Source organism: Cataglyphis hispanica, chromosome 4, assembly GCF_021464435.1.
Source record: "Cataglyphis hispanica isolate Lineage 1 chromosome 4, ULB_Chis1_1.0, whole genome shotgun sequence".
Taxonomy (NCBI): Eukaryota; Metazoa; Arthropoda; class Insecta; order Hymenoptera; family Formicidae; genus Cataglyphis; species Cataglyphis hispanica.
Window position 1 is genome coordinate 4,960,669 of NC_065957.1, and position 19,556 is coordinate 4,980,224.

The 19,556-nt window shown below is 38.1% G+C and overlaps 1 protein-coding gene across 1 annotated transcript; it reads left to right on the top strand.

The window, feature by feature from the left end:
- Positions 1-1,644: 1,644 nt before the first annotated feature.
- LOC126849347 (paired box protein Pax-6-like) lies at positions 1,645-19,003 on the top strand. Its single transcript, XM_050591093.1, has 6 exons — positions 1,645-3,228; positions 9,859-10,035; positions 14,583-14,723; positions 16,196-16,597; positions 17,248-17,432; positions 17,611-19,003. The coding sequence occupies exons 1-6, from the start codon at positions 2,742-2,744 to the stop codon at positions 18,178-18,180; spliced, it is 1,962 nt and encodes a 653-aa protein (XP_050447050.1). The 5' UTR covers positions 1,645-2,741; the 3' UTR covers positions 18,181-19,003.
- Positions 19,004-19,556: the final 553 nt, after the last annotated feature.

The following is a 19,556-nucleotide window of genomic DNA, read 5'->3' on the forward strand; positions in this document are numbered from 1 at the left end:
GATAGTTCTGTGATATATGTGTATATATGCACATATATTTTATTATATACATATATGGACTATCTTTTAAATTAAAATTACAAACATGGAATAAGAAAAAGTATATTTTGTGCGTGCCTGAATTAGCCGCTTTTTAAAAAGAAGATCCACTCCTAAGTACGTTCAACTATATTACGTCAGTCAATGATTGGTAGAATGAAATTTCACTAATAACCGACAATTTATAGATAATCTCGAGGGCGATATAAATAGACCTTTCTCGGGCATACTCGAAGAGATAGAACTTCCCTAGATAGTGTACTGTCGGGTGATTACCTCGTACTCCAGTTTCATTCGCGTGGAAAGACTAGGCTGGAGGCTAAGCAAGTGCAATGTGCCGGTACCAACCGCGCGCACCAATCGGTTATACCCGAGCGTGCTGTTCGTGTCCGACATCAACGTACGATACCAAAATTGCATACGGCAACCGTGGCAACGGCCGGCGAGGATCGCGACGACGCTCTTCACGCCGGTTGCAAAGAAGAGCGGAAGGTCGCTCTTTAAAAGCGTGGGAGAACGAACAGATCAGTGGGCGGCTACCGGTTCGCCCAATTGGTGGATCGTCTTGGTAATGGTTGATGGGCGTTGGGTAAGCTCAGATGCGCGGTTTGCTGTGCGCACTTGGCTGGCTTTACCCAGCTCTTTCTCTCTCTCTCTCTCTTTGTAGTTCTATCTCTCTCTCTCTCTTTTTTTATCATGCATCCCCACGATGCTCGTTCCCCACCACGCTTGTATGCGCATCGACTAGGTCTCGCGAGGGTTCCCCCAGTGCCCGCGACTGCCGGTGTTTTCCGTCCACCCTTTACATTCCGGCCTGGTCTAATGAATAGCTTCTGATGTTTTCGACCGCCTTCCTCGTCGATTCGCTTCCCTCGTCTTCGCCGTTACCGCACCACGCGGCGTCTATAAATCTTAATCTCATCTTCACGGTGGGTAGAAGCAAGCAGAGAGCAGAGAGTGTTTCGCGAGAGGAGATGGTGGGGGTAGGGCTAGTCTGGGCGCGCTTCGTGCGCAGCGCGGAAGGCAATCTGCTCGAATACGGCGGAGCGCGAGCAGGTTGCCCCGCGTCACGCATTCGTCCGGATAGAGAAGATTAAAGAGAGCAATCGTCGATACACGTCGATGCACCGGTATTACAGTCGAGCATCTCTGTAATAACGGGGTCCTCTTCTTGAACGATGAACTGCGGTGAGTTCTTCTATTTTTCTCTCCCGCCGGGACACGAAGAAGATAGTTCGACGCATTGATCGCGTGAGAAGAAAAGTAGTGCATGGTGGAAAAACGACGGGAGAAAAAAAGAAAAAAACCAAAGCAAGAAGAAGGAAAAGAGTACTCGTTCCCGCGATCCTCCTGGAAGAGGATTTTTTTTTTTTATATTTTCTTTCATATCAAAAAGAGTCTCCTGAACACGTGAAAAGTTGCACGAGGGGGTAAGAAATCCGGCGATAACTTGTGCATCGGGAGAAAAAGATCTCGTGGTCAACAGACAAGGACGGTGAGGGAGGGGGGAGGGGAGGGGAGGGGAAGCGCGAGGAGGGAATCGGTCGTGATCAGGTACGAAGTGACCAGGCAAGTCACACGTCACATTAAATCTTGATCTCACCTCGGCGAGCCAGAGGCGAGTCTCTCCCGGCGGCGGGAGGGGAACGGTGGGGGTAAGGCTAGTCTGGGTGCGCTTCGAAACCCCGAGCGGAAGGCAATCCGCGCTCGAATCCGACGGAGCGCGAGCAAGTTACCCCGGTGACGTAGTCCTCGTTCGGCCTGTCATTGGGAGTAGGGGAGCCTTCATAGGCGGAAGAAGCGAGAGGGCAATCGACACGCGAAAAAAGAGTACGGAGAGGGAAGAGGTGGTGGTGGTGGTAGAGGAGGGTTGAGAGGTAGAGAAGGAGGACGTGGTCACGAGCGCCTTCGTCGAAGGCGCTTGCGCTCCAACATTCCGCGCCTTCCGCTGCTCGGCACCTCGGCTGCTAGGCTCGAGTATCGCGACGACGTAAAAGCTCGCGTCGCGATGCGTCGTGACTGTCATCGCGCGAGTAAACGAGAAATCATACCGATTCGCTAATCGGATCCCTAGGGCATCCGCAATGACTCGTGTGTCACGTGACAAATAGCGTGAAACGCGTCTATGCTGTCAGAGGATAGTGTGTCTGACGGTGTGCTCTCATGGTGTGACACGTGACAAGTGAATATCGATAAGGATCAAGTGAAGATTTCACAGAGACAAATGAGAACGGTTGTTCGACGAATACACGAGGAATGTATATTAAACTTGTATCAAATTCTTATTGTGACGACGTGCGTGAGAACTAAAATAGAAGAGGAATACAACGAATTCGACCATATCGCACTGAATTGACAGTTGACTGAAAGCGTATTACTAACTTTTACTTTTGTCACGCAAAAATCCAAAAAATGTCCGTGCAACGATATTGCCCGACGCATAATGAGAAGCGTGAATATTCTTATTTGCAGATGATACATCAACTCGCGCTCGAAGACATTCATTGACGTTTAGATTGCTTGTTGAATCCGCGGAGGACAATCGACGCGTAATACAGCGAAAAATTCATTGTTGGACACAAATCGAGGCACGAGAACGAGCCGAGGATAGACTTGGCGCATACGGAAAAGTGGAGGAAGAGCGGGAGAGGGAGGAGCCATTGCGCTGAGCGGGGAGGGGGAGGAGGTGAGATTGTCTGGTGATGATGATCGGTGGCGGCGTCGCGACCCCTCCTGGTACTGCCAAGTCGGCTGCTGCGATCGACAGCGAAATGGTGCAGGTCGACGGCATTGGCAGTGGTAGTGTCAGTGGCAGTGCTAGTGGTAGTGGTAGCCCTGCGACGGGCGCGACCACCACGCGCCTCGCAAATAGCAGTAACAATAATAATAATAATAGCGGCAACAACAACAATAACGGGGAGATTAGCAATAACAACAACAACAATGATGGACACGGGGTCGCGAATTGCGCCGGCACAACCACCTCGGGCGCCAGCGACAAATTTTGCTGTCAAGATGAAGACCCCGTTCCCGTCAGCATCGGTGTCGCTCGACCTTGGGAACCACCGTCTTCACCGACCTTCTCCCAGACGAGATCGCACCTGCTGCAGATCCATCCGCCCCATCATCATCAGCATCCGGCCGCGCATCATCATCAGCAGATGAACGTACCCGTCTCTCTCATCGATGGTAAGAAGATATATTCAGATTCTCGTAAAATTCGAATCGAATCGAACGATTATTAATCGTCGAGAATCTTCACACTATCCTTCACGTGTCTCTTTCTTTTATCGAGTTTTTCTCATACGGTAGCTCAGTTAATCGATTTGCTGTCGATCGAATAAATGATTGTTTAAAAAGGCTACTGTATATATCTTTCATCTGCGTGCAAATATTATCCCATTAATCGTTTGATAACAAAGAAAATCTTGGAGTGCATTGAACTCCAAGTTAAAATAATTTCTTCACGCTGAACGTTCGGAAATGAATCATGATAAGGCAAATATTTTCATCAAATTGCATAATTTCACTTTGATTTGTCGCTATTTGTCGATAAGAAATATATTCGTTATAGACTGAAACGAATTCTAATTCTTGCTAAAAGTAATACGCAATCGCTTCTGTTATAGAAATATTCGGTACGTTTCCATACTGATTATAATATCATTCTTCAGTTTCGGATATCTAAGATAAGAGGAACGCGCGCGTGTGTAAGCAATGAAGAGGCAATTAATTCCGTTGTGCCGCAAATAAATCGATAATTACGCGATACGTCACACGCAGCGTCACTATTTACAATCGTCTTCCATGCACTTTATTATAACAAAATTGCACGACGGCGTTATTCAAATTTAAAACCGTTGTTTAACAGACCTCATCCGAACACCTGAATACACCTTCGGGACTATCGAAGATAGAGACAATAATCGATGAAATCGAAATAACGAGTACCTGGAAACGACGAGAATTCTGTAAAATTAACGAGAATCAAATAACATTTCTGATAACATGGATATTGTCAAATTTTCTTTGAATTATTATCACATTGGTTTTTAATATAAATCTCGGTTTTTTTCACCGAAATAATGTTAAGTAAATTAAATTCTAAAAACATCTTGTTTTTTTAATTATATATATATATATATATATTTTTTTTTGTTATATATATATATATATATATTATTAATTATAGATTATATGATATCATTATAATATAATTATATGATATATCATTTGCTTATATCATTAAAGAATATATTACTTTTTATCTTCAATCATTAAAGACAATCTAATAAAGTAAACAAAATAAATCAAAAATATGGATTAAATCAGGCTTCTTATTTGCATTCAAACGTCGCGGAAGAGTGAAAAATCATCTTTATTATGCAACTAATAATCATTTAATCATTATATGTTCTTGATAGCGTGAAAGTTAAACATGCGATACGCGCAACGACAAATGAATGTATCGATTATATCTGTTTCGATGAGAGATAACCAAATAACTAAATTGAATTATGAATCGCTTCACGATCTTTCGCCGCATGAACCTTTCGATGCAGGATGGCAACCGCAATTAACATCGAACACCTGTATAGTCGAGCACCTGTACAGGGCACCTCTCCCAGCTAACAATAATTGGACCATTTCACGCTTCTTAAAACACATAAAAATCTCGGGGAAAGAGTGAGCTTTATGAAATTTTAATCACTACTAAATGCAAAATAATTAATTCGATTTAGAGATTATAGTAGCATAATAAATCGTGGAAGGAACGCGACATAATTCCTGTTTCCAAGATTAAGAATTGCCATGATACTGATCGTCATGTTGAAAACATGCATATTAATCAAGCCGTCCAATACCAGTTTCTAAATCTTTACGAGACCGGCTCAATACACTATACTACACCGATCATATGAATCGGGAAATAAGAAAATAATCTTTTTTAGATTCTTCGATTTGGATTCGTTCTGTTTACGGCTCATTATCAACGACCGACCGCATCGCCACTTTTTAGCCGCTAATTAAGTTGTCGGCAGACGAGGAACGAAGATGTGTATTTGTTACAATCGGATTCACTTTCGTCTACGTCATTTCGCGTAAATATAATTGCAACGCGCAAATTTTTTTAGATAAAATGCTGCTCGTCTCGCGCAAAGCTTGAACGCGAAATTGTTGATAAGAAAATAAAAGAGGGCGCGAGATCAAGAGCGGCGATTATTCCGTTGCTTCATCTCGTATATGCATCTGCATATCTTGCCGAGATGGAATACGGAGATTTTCAAAATCGCACTTGTTCGAAACCAGTTTCAATGCGTTTACAATATATGTCTCTAGGTTCCAGAAGAGATATCACTTCTCGTTTAACGCTCGATATCCGTCGGTCCCGCGAGTACTCATTTCGATTCTCACGTTTGCGCTCTCGCTCTCTCTCTCTCTCGGAATATTTTGTTTCAGAAACAGAAGCTTTCATGATTATATCTAGACTATTTTGAGGCATTATATAAATAATAAACGTCTCCGTTCGCGAATGAAAAAAGAGGAAGAAATAAAAACAGCGTGTAAAAAAGATGTATATTAATTATGAAAACTATATATATCTTCTCTTGATGACATGTAACGTTCATCTAAATTAAATTCGTCAATATTTCATCCGTCAAGTTTTATATATATATTAAATTTTGAACTTATATTTCAATTAATATTCTTATTGATCGAATAGTAATAATTGCAAATTAAAAGTTTCAAAAAATTCAAATTGTTGGAGATAAAAAGCGTAGCTTTTGCTTAGCTAATTCAGTTTAAGAATTTAATACGAATTCGCTTCGTTATTCTCGATACTTGATGTAAGATCGCGGAATTTTATGATTGCATTGAGAATTTTGAAATAAATATCTCGAGACTAATAGCTGTCTAGCACGCTGCACTTTGTTACAGTTTCGGCGATCAATGATAAAAAATATCGGCAAAGAGATATGTACTAATTACACGTGGAATATTTTTGCTGAGTATCAGATTATAATTTCGCTGTAAAATGTAATCTTTTTTCCCCCTATACATGCTCTTCAACATCAAACTTTACATTTGTCGTACTTTTAAATTTACGATCATAACGATTCGCGTTTATAGCCATTCTTAATTGCAATAATGCGCCATGCGAGTCAGTCGTGATTAAGTGATTAAAAAACAATGGCTCGCCTATTTCATTACACGTTTAACGCTAGATGTGATATAAAGATGTCTCTCAACCTATGTAATAACATTGATAAAATTTAAAGTAAATATGCGAATATAGACTAACGTGCACACGATGAGGTTTATGAATAAATGTGAAATTTTAGACACTATTACGGTGACGCACAACACATAACTATCCTATTCCAATCCTTTGAGATTTTCTAATTACACCCTAGTTTACGGCAATTGCGAAGAAATAGATATCTTCATTTACAATGAATTCCTCCCTCCCGATTTCTTGAGTATCATATTGTCTCCCACAAACGTCACTATCATCGAGTTTTTATTACGTAAAAAATGCTCGATTATAATTATATATATATATATATCAATTATTGGCTATCATGTATAATTTTTACTCTTAACGTTATTTTTATAAATGATAATCTGATAATATGTATGTATGAGATTTTTTTATCAGGTATTACCATCAATGTAAACTATTGATCGGTGCTTCAAGGAATATGTATGAATTTTACTTTTCGCAGAAATAACGCATAAATCGCCTAGATTTTATTTGCAACATTTTACTATTATGTGAATTGTTATTACAATAAATTATCGACAAAGACAGACACATATACAATACATAGAGTTTAAAATTACATTAATGTAGATCTTTAGTTTTGAGTTCTTATTAGCAATTATTAAATATTTATTTTTCTTTTCATTCCATATGCATAAAGTTCATCATCTACTTCGTAACATTCTTTCCAAATAATTTAATTTTTGTTGCATTTTATTTTTATTACGCTGAAAAAGGAGTTGATTTAAGGGCTAACTTGATTCGCGTCAGCAAACACTCGCGATACGGTGTTTTACTTGAAATCATCTCTACGGGTTTGGCTCAGACAAAACCATTCATCGGGAGCGAACGAGTTGGCTTGTTCGCGGAAAGAAAATCGGCCTTCCACTTCTTCTATTATCTTTTATTATCTATTACCAAGTGTCAAGCGATCGGTCTTTACCGGCGGCGATTTCAAATATACGGACGAATTATACCGCGAGGACTGATACCAAAACTCGCTCAGAACCGGTTCCCGCTTCGTGTCGATGAAACGATGGAACGCATTTCTTTCTGTGCATCGGCTACTTTCGTTTTCACAACATCGTCCCATCGCTTTGACACACAAACGAGCGCGGAATGCGCGCTCGATGTGCTATTTAGACGGACGGAACGGGTGCGAGATTCGCAGGATTCCCGTAAATTTTATTATTCGAGCAATCGTCGCGAACAAGATTCCTAAATAACTTCAGTGGCACTTCAGTTTTGCAATAAATCCCTCGGGGATTTTGCAAATATGATTTGGAAAAATATCTTTATTCTTAATTAAATTTTCATGATTCGATAGATGATTTTTAGATCTTCACGAATTTTTAATTATTAATGCAAAAAGTGCTTTAAAGCTGTGCATTTTTACGCTATGTTTTAAAATAATTTTTTCTTAAATGCAATATCAAATAAGATCAAGATTATAACAAAAGGGCGAAAAGCGTAAAGTTGCCACAATAATCTAATATATATACCTACATATATCTAACATATATATATATAAATCTAACGTATACTTAAAAAACAAATAATAGACTATAATAAACATCCAATAATGTTATAATAATCACATGCAAAAAAATATCGCATCGATTATCCTCCTTCAAATTACAATAAATTAATTAAATTCTGATTCTCATTAATAATTAACTGCATTAACGTCGTACATTCTGTCAAAATGGCCGCTCAATCGTATGTATAGCAAATTACGAACAATCTGCATAAGATGTCTTATGCCGAATTAATTGGTAATCCGCTCAACTCATAAAGGAATTAATTAAATAGTCTCACTATGTAAACGAACTCTAACGTATTTGAACACACGATCCATCCGTTAAAACCAATTAAAACAACGCGATACAAATGAGCACGACGAACCTGTTTTCTGCCGTCACTCGGGATTTTAATTTTCGCCCAACGATCCTTCCCACCGATCGCGGGATGAAAAGTAATTTGCGCTTGCCGTTTGTAAAATGAGACCGTTACTTCACGCTCTTAATATTATCGTATTATTTGATCGTAAATTGCGATGAGTCGCGCTAAACGTCATTAAGATTAGTCGGCAGCGCGATTATGAGAAAGCCAAGCCTGCAAATAAGTACATCATAATTTTGATCACACTGCTGCTACGATAATTAACATGTATCTCACATTTCTAATTCATGTTATCCTTAAGCTTGCATCGATTTACACTTAAACGTTTCGCTCTACCATGATTTTATTTGATGCTATATAATTACAGTTTTCTCTCTTTTAACATTACTTTTTATGAGTCAATCTTCTGCTTAACATAGATACGTAATCATAAATTTGGCCTAAACGATCGACTAAATGCTCGAGTATTCAAAATTAAATGGATGATTAAATCTCCAGTTTAATAATTAAATCAATGTTTAATTCTTGATGTTGTCGTGTATCCGATCGTTACACCTTAAATCCTTACGCTAAAGACAAATATGACAACAATTCGATGTAAACATTAGTACGCTATACCAAGGCCGCATACCAATGATTTGTTATTGCCCTCAAAAATATTGACATATATATATATATATTTTAAAAAATATAAATTCCGCGCTGAATATTAAACAAAAAATATGGCAATATATATTTTTTTTTTTCCTTGATTTATTAAAATCACGTAAATTTCTTTCGGGATAAGTAAAAGTTTAAAAGAGAGAAAATAATAATAATAATAATAATAAATTATGAAATTTTCATTTAAATATAAAGTAAAGATAAATTTTTATCTTCAACTTTAGATTAACATTAAATTCATTAATTGTATAATCTTTTATATTTTTATTAATCTTAGAGAAATTTTTTTTTTTTGATAAAGAAATAATTGTCCGCAAAAATATAGCGCCTGTTTTTTCTGCACCAAGTCTCTTTATATCTGTCAATAAATATCTAAGCAAAATTCTGTCATTTCTTTTGCATATATAATAAATATAATATAGACAAAATAAATGGCTCGCGCTTATAGTATTGATATAAAAAATGTAAAAACAGTGCAAGCCAGTTCCAATACGCATGAAGTCGAGCATGTGTCTTTGTACCTTCGATTTCAACTAAAAGTGTGTGAATATAGATTATTAATCAGACTTTGCGAGCGGCAGGTGTTCTAACTGCGCTTTCAATATTCTGATCTGAAAGATAGCATCAATAACGGGATCACAGGATCACTTGCAGTTTAAATTAATGCGCACGAACCCGAAGATATTTGACCGTGACCACTTTCGTCACAGCGATTACGCAGGCGATTGTTAATTTAATGAAGCATTCAACTGACTTCGAAGATCGCGAAGATCTTGGTGAAAAAAATTCCCGATTATCTCGAACCGTAAAATCATCATTCGAATCTCATTAATTTGTTTATGGAAGTGATGTTATGAACAATATAAAAATGTGATAAAATCGTAATTGTTAAAGATAAGCCAACTTGTCTCCAAATAATTACTACTAATTATTCAATATTATAATTTTATTATTATGCATAGCACAATAAAATTTTTCTTTCATTACAGGTGTGAATTTACAAAATTGCACGGCGGGTCCATTTGCGAGCGGAAATAACGGTGGAGCATCGCGGCAACGTTTAATCGAATTATCACATGGGCTAGGAGCATTAAGGCACTATAACGATCTCGCTAATCACGTATTGTCCTTAAATCAGCAGGGCGCAGTCGTCACAAAACTTTTAGGTGAGTCTTCATTTCGTGAAACATATTTTTACGATTTTTCTCGAAGCAAGTTTACGTCAAAAGAATCGCGTTCACGGTATATATACAATATTACATACCGCGTTGTGTGTTTCCTATCGTTGACGATATAAGAATATGCAAATTATTGAGTGACATTCCGAATACGAGAACTTACGTAGGAAAACTACTCCGTTGACATATCGTCATTATATCGTCAGCCCTATGGCTATCGCGGCTATCGAGCGCTGTACGCATTACGTACATACGTAATTTTGATACAAAGTCACAGGGTAGAAATCATCCATTGCTATATCTCGGAAATACCATCGACCCTTACACAGAATGAAAAAAAGAAATAGAAGATGTACAAAGGTAGTTTCCAAAGATGGGAATTATTAAATTGATGCAAAAGGTTGTCATATTTATCGAATTAAATTTTCATGCTTTTTTGTGGTAAAAAATAATAACCGTATTTTTTCTTTCATATTTATAGACACACAAATAAAAAAAAAAAGAAAAACTTTTTTTTTTTAATTTTCGTTTGAAAATATTCAAGAGGATTAAAATCTTATTTAATATACATATATATTTAATATTTTTCGCCGCCGGTTCTGGCGGCAACCACCATCGATCTTAAACGCTAATGTTTCGTTAATATTTCGAGTGTTCTTTCGCGAGGCAAAGAACAAAGAACACAACACTGAATATATTCGTGAAACACGGTTGGATGTAACGAGTGAAGTCGTGAAGGGCCGCTCGAACCTCGTTAGCTCGCGAAAATTAACGCGTAATAATCGCTTCTTTCAAACTTCTTCAGCACCTCGGCAACACAAATAATTCGTCAATGATTGCATTAACTTTTCTGCATTCCAGCAAATTTCTTAATCTGATGAACGTTAGAGTCTTTTGCGACTTCATAAAGCGATTTTTTTTTATAAAATATATTTTTTATATTGTATATATATATATATATATTATATGACAGATTTTGAAAAGTTATTTCAGGGCATGCTTTTCTTTGCAAGTATATTTTGGAATACGGCAAAAATTTACATCTCATTTACAACACGGCACTATCTAATCGCTCAAAAAATGACGTCTTGTACTTTCCGGCATTCCCCCTTTTCTTTGTTCCTTGTATCTTGGATTTTGAAATATTTGCGCTTTCGCCAATACGGACACGCGAGTGCGATCCCGGCATGCGAGAGAGAGCATGGTGAAACTCGCGGAAATTCAAGTCTCGAACGAGATCGGGAATCGTCTGGCGCCCGTACAGGAGCCCGCATCCGCGTTCGAGGAAAGAGCAGAAAGACAAGGAAGCCAAGAAAGATATAGAAAAACAAGCAGCAAAGAGAGAGAAAAAGGAGAATTCACGCGCCGGAAGAAGCGAATAATAAAAAAAAAAAAAAATGGAAGCGAGCCACCGGGCATCTCCGTGAAATGTCGGAGAAGAGTTTCTCTCTTTCTCGTATAAGACCTTGCCTGCTATCTCGCACGATCCTCGTTAACTTTACGAGCCGCTCGTAAAAATACCGTTCGGGGCCTGTTCTCTCGCGGCGCGCCAGTAATGTCTTCATCCCGTTGGATACGGATTCCTTAAGGCATCTCGAAATGAATATAATGTACCGTAATCGTGGTCAGCCAATTACTTAAACGCGGGGAGCAATTAATTTCGTCGACTTTTCAGAGCAAACAAATTACTCCGATTCGCGCATGTCGATTCTTTTGTACGGAAAAAAAAAACCACGAGATGCGAATTGTATTATATCAGTTTTACTTATTCTTTTTATGAGCTAAAAATATAATTCGATTATATTGATTTCCTTCGTATCTTTAGAAACTGCAATTTCACTTCCTATATGAATCGCAGAGAATCCGTTCGAAAATGAATTAACGCGGTTTCAATGCTTAACATCGTTCAAGCATGCTGTGACAAGCTTAACGTCACAACAAGCTATATGTCAACAAACAATATGTCACTATCGCAATCATTTGGATAGCTGGACAATAATTAAAAAGGACAATGCCGGAGGCGTTCCGACTATTTGTACTCGTAGTTTCCATCCTATCGCTCTTCTTCGTGTAATTTTGCTAATCCCTCATTATCAATTCATCAAAAAAAGATCACGTCGCTGTTTGCTGAAAACGTGCGCTCTAAATACGTTTTTTCGCCCCCGTAACAACGCCTGGAACCATGCCGCGACCATGGTCGCGAGTAACCTACCTGGCTAACGAAATTGGCTTCGTGCACAATTTCTTTTATTAAAAGTTTTACGTCGCTCAAAAGTTTTATGTCTTACGCACGCACGTACGTAAAACACGTGCACAGAAGCAAACGGAGCGAGCAGCAAATAAAGACAGAGGAGATCAGGGTAGGAAGAGATGAAGGGGAAGGGTATAGATGAAAAGATACGGAAGGAAAAACAGAGAGAAACTAAAAGATGAAGTGAGGGAGAGAATGAGAGACCGAGATAGCAGGTCGAGGCAAGGAATTTGCTCGCGGCGTGGATACCTATTAGATGGGTACATCGTTTATATACCCGGCACGCATTTCACCCGTGGGAGCGCACGCGATACCCTGCCTGGTTTAGCCGTCATTATTGTTATTAATAATAGTACCTAACGACCGATAATTGCTCAAGTCTGCCTGCGCCTCTGGTTTCCATTACCTCGTGGCCTCTCAGCAGAATTGACGGACGATTCTCCTCGCGTTTCTTCCCCAAGACCGCGGTGGCCACGACAGAAACGCGAATCACGGATGATGCATGCACATAGGCGACGTACGCGCTCTTCCACGATGAATCCACGCGTAATTGGGGTCGGAAGGCGCGAGTCTCTCGATGAGACCCTTTATGCTCGATGGTTGACGTTGATGTCAGCACGCGAACGTGACTTTCGTTTCTTTGCTTCCCGTTTCTGCCATTCGCGAAAAACAAGACAAAAGCGACAACCCGTTCGCGTCCATATACACGAGAATACTTTTGACTATCAAAATTAATAAAAAAATAAAAATTTTATAATATAATGCATGATTGCTATTAAAGCCTATAAATCAATATTTATTATATTATTATAATATAGTAATAATTGAGGAGATTAAAAAAGATATCTTACAAAACTATATATATATTATATGGATGTTGCTGTGCGATATTAAAATAAAATATTACAAATAATATATATAATTAATATGTGATGATATTAATTATATACATTATTACAATATTATAATAATCAATATTAAAAAAAAAATGTTATACAAAAACTATTTATATTTCATTCATTCTTTTTTTTTTTTTTTTTTTTTTGAATCTATAAATTGTGCCAAAGGAAAAGACAAAAATAATTAGCTGTTTTATTTGGAAAAATATACAGGATATGAAATAAAATTATTTTCGTTATAAATGTGTATGTGTACTTAATCTCTTTCGAAACTATTATAATCTAATGCATTGAAACAGTTATTTAGAATATTGATAATTTATTTGTCTTTTATCAACAACTTTTATTTCACGACGTAAAATCAATCGTACATACGTATAGTCTGTTTATACATGTAATATGCTCGTCGGACTATTATGCATCTCAGCATTCGCTCATAGGTAGTAATTAATTTATTACTAATTGACCACTGCGTTACTCATTGTTTTTCCCACGGGTTAGTAAATTATAAGCTCAGTTTCTATAGAACATGACAGCGGTAGATATAATATGTTATGTGCTTGCTTATGACCGTGGGTGTGTTAGCGTTCTGTTTAAATATATTATAATAAATGTTTCATAAAACCTCAAAAACATTATTTGCAAACTATAATTCTTATAAATTATATAGCCCAATCGAACAAAGCGTACAATTGAGCTTTTAAACAGATATTTACAAAGCGCGATAATGATACTCGAAATATTCCGGATTATCGCAAGCCAATGCGATTACACACGTATGTATATAATTTTGTCGTATCACGATGTATATTACGTAAGGTATTCTCGTATTGTCCTAATCGCTGCATCATGAATCCGCCCAGATACGACAATAGGATTGATATCTGTTCGTGTATGACAGCACGCGATGTTAAGCATAATATTGCTCCGTGACGTTTGCAATATTATATATTAGCATTTGAAATTTTTTTTTTGATTGTTACGTCACACAATGTTTTTATGCACATTTTGAAAAGTTTTGAAAATATTTTAACGCATTTTTTATATACATGAAGCAGTATTCGAGGCGATCAGATGTCTAAAAATGCGATAAATTATATCTAATAACACAATCATACACGGTATAATATATTATAATTATCATTTCGTTCACATTCATCATGTCTGCGAAAGATACGTTCGGATTGCGAGACGCGTGCATCGCGTGATTTTCGGAAATTACTGCGAGCTTCGTGATTTTTGGCGTGACCGAGCCTGCCGAATAGAATGCAAAATAAATAAATGCAGCATGCTGCGGCGCGCCATTTTACCAGCGATTTTATCGCAGGCCAGCACTTTTACCAATGCATCGCGTCCTTGAAACTCGTTTTATCCGTATGTTCCAGGTACACTGCGCCCGCCAGGTCTGATCGGTGGCAGTAAACCAAAAGTAGCGACACCGGCTGTCGTCGCTAAGATCGAGCAATACAAAAGGGAGAATCCGACCATCTTCGCTTGGGAAATTCGAGAGAGATTAATCTCGGAGGGTAAGATAACGATGCCGCTTTTTGGGCGGAATTTTTCTTATCGTAAGACGCGACGTCTAAAAATTGTAAATTAAAAATAAATTGGAATAAATCGATCATAAATAATGATCAAAAGATTAATGCAAAAAACGCGATAAAGCAATTATTGTCAAGTTTAAACCCAAAGACAGATTGACTAACATTGACATTGACTACGATTTTTCGCAGAACGCATCTATTGTTAGTCATAACGTCAAGTCTTCGTCAGCGCGATGCATAAACTAGCGTGTTTCTTTTTATACTTAATTATGCTCGTCCTCTGTGAGCCATGCGAATGCAAACCTTCCGTGATTACAGACACACGTATGAGTATAACATATAATTTAGAAGAATTAAGAAACGCGTTTCTGCGACCTTATTGCTTGACATACATACTTCGTTCTTCGTGCTAACACGAATCTCATTACAATTGTCAGTAAACTTTAAGACTTAAGACATACATAAATGCCCTTGCTGTATGCAATGCTTTCGGAAAATTCAACAACGTATTGTCAAAATTTGCATCGCGCACATAAAATTAACAATGATGAGGCGAAAATACGGAAAAAAGAGAGTATCTTAAAGAGTTACATACAAAGGTCTGTCAAAGAACAGGTCTAAAAGTAAGTCGAAATTTACGAATTTTTATTATGAGTAAAATTATGTTTTACTAAAAAATAAAAATACATGTTTAATAGAGTAGTTTTTTAAGAATATCTCCCTAAAATTTCAATACAAAATATCACAAATTGAGGTTCTGGCAATTATTTTCCCGAACAATGTTTGTAAAAATGACGTTCGCATCTCGTACTAGAGATACTTCCCTTCTTATCTAAAACAAAAAGCAAAAATGTTTTCTTAGAAACAACTATATCAATAACACTAGTACTTGTCATAGTTGCCGATTTTGAAAATATTGATTTTTCAAAAAAAGCAATTCGTAGCAAAAAATGCGATTTTTTATATAAGAATCGATCTTTTTTTTTATTTATATGTACAAAAAAAACTAAGCCATAAATCGAAAAAATCATATGACAAGTACTAGGTTTATTCATCTAGTTTAACAAAAAATTTTTGTTTTTTTGTTTCGAATGAAAAGAGACAGAGATATTTTTGGCAAACGCCGTTTTTATAAAATACTAGTCAGGAAAATAGCTACCGCAAAATATCAACTTTTGATATTTTTTATTAAAATTTTGGAAAGATATGCTGAAAAATTATTATAAAAGACATGTATTTTCATTTTTTAATAAAACATAATTTTACCCAGAATAAAAATTCATTAATTTTAATCTAGTTTTCAGCCTGTCAAAAACATATAACCCTTTAAAAATTCTACGCATTTATAATAAAATCTCTCATGGTATTCATGTTAATTAATAATTCCGCGACACTTTTACATCGAGCACGACTCCCTCTTGTTGACCGAGGCATCGATACTCGCCCTGTTCCAGGAGTTTGCAGTAACGCGACCGCACCGTCGGTCAGCAGCATCAATCGGATACTGCGAAATCGCGCGGCGGAACGCGCGGCCGCGGAGTTCGCACGGGCCGCCGGTTATGGACTGTACGCGGCCGCCGGGCCGCATCCGTACTTCAACTCGCACCAGCATCCGACGACGAGCCATCATCTGCCGGCAGGTTGGCCGGCACCGGCGGGCGCGGCCGGCCATCCGTGGATGCTGCCGCCTCTCGCGACCGGCATATCCGGCGCGGCCGCGTCGGCGCTGCTTCTGCCGCCGTCTCTGAGTCCCGGTGCGGCTGCGGCCGCGGCCGCGGCCGCGTCCGCATCCGCCGCGGGCACCTCCGAGCACGCGCTTCACGCCGCCGACGTGATCGCTCGAGGATACCTGCAAGGTAGGAGAGACAAGAGCACGCCGCTTTTTGTCGTCTTTTGAGATCTTGACATGCGGAATTTTTTCTATTTTAGGAGAACGAAAATATTCTACTTGATTTTCAGAAAATATTTTGTATTTTGATTTTTAAGAAATATTTTGCATCATATTTTCAAAGATTTAAACATTTTTTCCAGTAGATTAGATTCCAAATGATAAGATGCAATTAAATACAGATTCGCATATAATCGTTGTAGTAGAAATGAAAACAGCTGTGTATTACATGTTTGTATATAAATTGATTTAAACTCAATATTCTATTGTCAAGATATTCTCGCCTACGGTAATTAATATTTACAATTTGTGTAAATAAAAGGTAGCAATAAAAATTTTCTATACTTTCTATAATTGAATTTTCAATGTCTATATTTTGCATTTTTTTTAAATTATTGTTAAATTATTATTTGTTAAATTATTTTTGTATCAACAATATATGGATATTATAAAAATAAAGTTTTCTACTTTCTTAATTATATACTACTCATACTGTGATATATTACGAGTCTTGCTAAAATTCGTCGATAAGTAAAGGATGTTTTATTTCAAACGAAAATTGTATTTATTGTCAGACATACAGCCTATAAAAAAAAACATGCTTTTATTAATGTGCAGACGGTGACGGGGATGACGGAAGTTTGGACGGTTCGGAGCAGCCGAAATTCCGACGCAATCGCACGACTTTCAGTCCGGAGCAGCTTGAAGAGCTCGAAAAGGAGTTCGAGAGATCGCATTACCCTTGCGTGTCGACGCGCGAGCGTCTCGCCTCGAAAACGTCACTTTCGGAAGCGCGCGTTCAGGTAAGGATCCACTACTCGCAGATATAAAAAAATAAAAGACCGACGCGACAAAACACGCAGGGTCTAATTCGATCGTTTATTGAAGCGGACTCTGCGAAGAACGGTCGCGTCGTTCTCGAATTACCGATTATCACGACTTGATCACGAGCGTTCTAACGACCTAACTCGTGACTCTTAGGTTTGGTTTTCCAACAGACGGGCAAAGTGGCGTCGTCACCAGCGCATGAACCTCTTAAAACGCTCGCCACCACCGCCTCCACCGCCACCGCCGCAGCCGCAGCCGCAGCAGCAACCGCACTCCGCTACGTCCGCTATGGAAATCGGCCAGCGTACATCCGGTTGCTCCATCGCCGGCATGGGCGGCGAAAGTAGCGCATTCCGCGCGGTCGTCACCAATTCCGCGACTAGGGACACAAATCTTGACAGATCCGAGAGGATCGACAGGCTGGAATCGGTACCGAAGCAACCGGAGAAGAAACCCAGCGCCTTTCGCATGATCAGTCAACTAGTGGGCGACGATTCTTCCGAACTCTCGAGACCAACCAGTCCTATGTATGAACGACATGGATCTGGATTTGGTCCGAGACCGGGATCAGCGCACAGGATACGCTACGATCAGAATGAGGACGAGGATGAGGAGATTGATGTACAGGATTCTGATCAGGATGCACCGTCGTCGCCGCCGATCGCTTGGAGGGATCACTGGACTGATCAACAACCGTTGGAATTGACGAAGCACGATCGTTAAATGAGATGTGATACATCAGTTCGGTCTCGATCGACATGACTGTCAAATCTGAAGTGACATTTTTCAACGAGATCGGAACATCTATCGTACGGTTGCGTGTTGCTATTTATTTATATATCTCAACCGGAAAAAATCGCGCAAATATGTAATTCTATCAGTGCTCGAAGTGATCGATAAGTGCAAAGGTGGAAAAAATATTCTTTCGCTCTATGGTGCTCGAATTATACTAAGATTAGCTAACCATGAAATGTGTGTTTGTCGATCCGAAACATCGATAGTGTATACGCGGCAGATCGATAACGTGTTAACATCGGCAATAAACTGCATCACGGCGATTATCGTCGTGTAACGTCAGATGCAACAACATGTACTTATTATATTCTCTCATCTTTCTTTATTATCGGGCTCGGCTCTTCTCTATCAGTTGAAATCTTTAACACTTCTGGAACTACTTATTACAAATACGGACGATTTCTTACAATTAAAATTGCGAGTATATAACTGCTGCGTTCTGTGTAATATCGAAACGCAACAGTTATCAGTGTCACTGTAATTATTGTTGTAGATTACGTAGACAATCCATGCATATCGCGTGGCAAAAGCAAATGCTATTAATTCGCTCAAACCTGTCTGCGGAGCCGCTCGCGTGAATCGAGAATAAAATACTACGAAAATATTACGAGCAAAGAGTGAGATCGTTCGAGCTCATTCGGAACTAGTCCTAGCAAACCATTATGAATTAGAGGTGTGCGTTATCTAAATATTTGAAATAGACGTAAGTGAAAATACAGATAATCCTGTATGAAATATCTGTTAAAATAACGTTTATTTAAATGAAAATGTTTTTTTTTGTAAATATTCACATATATATATATATATATATATATATATATATATATATATATATTTGGCGTCACACAAATCATTTTTCTTTGCGAAAACTCTTCCAAAAATTTCCTTTCCAACTATTCCCTAAAACAATTTTCGGCTACCCATCGAATATATTCGCACAATATAATATATTATATTGAAATAAATTTACATAAATATCTCATCTGTCGAATCAATTTCCTTCCAATCCAAAGTTATAAATAATGGTAAAAAAAATAAAATCAATTCTTTTTTTTATACTTAATTACTTAATAACTAATTTCTTTCCGTTTTAAAAAATTGCTTTGATTATATGGGTAAAGCGTGAAATGAAAAACAGGTAAGCTATAGAAAAATGCGAGATGTTTTTCCTACAATAACTTAATCTGTGTTTGCTTTCCGGCGACTATACATATCTTTATCGATTTACATTGAAATTGCTGAGGATATCAATACGTAAAATAATCGATATTACAAGTAGCTCTAGATACTTTTCGATTTATACT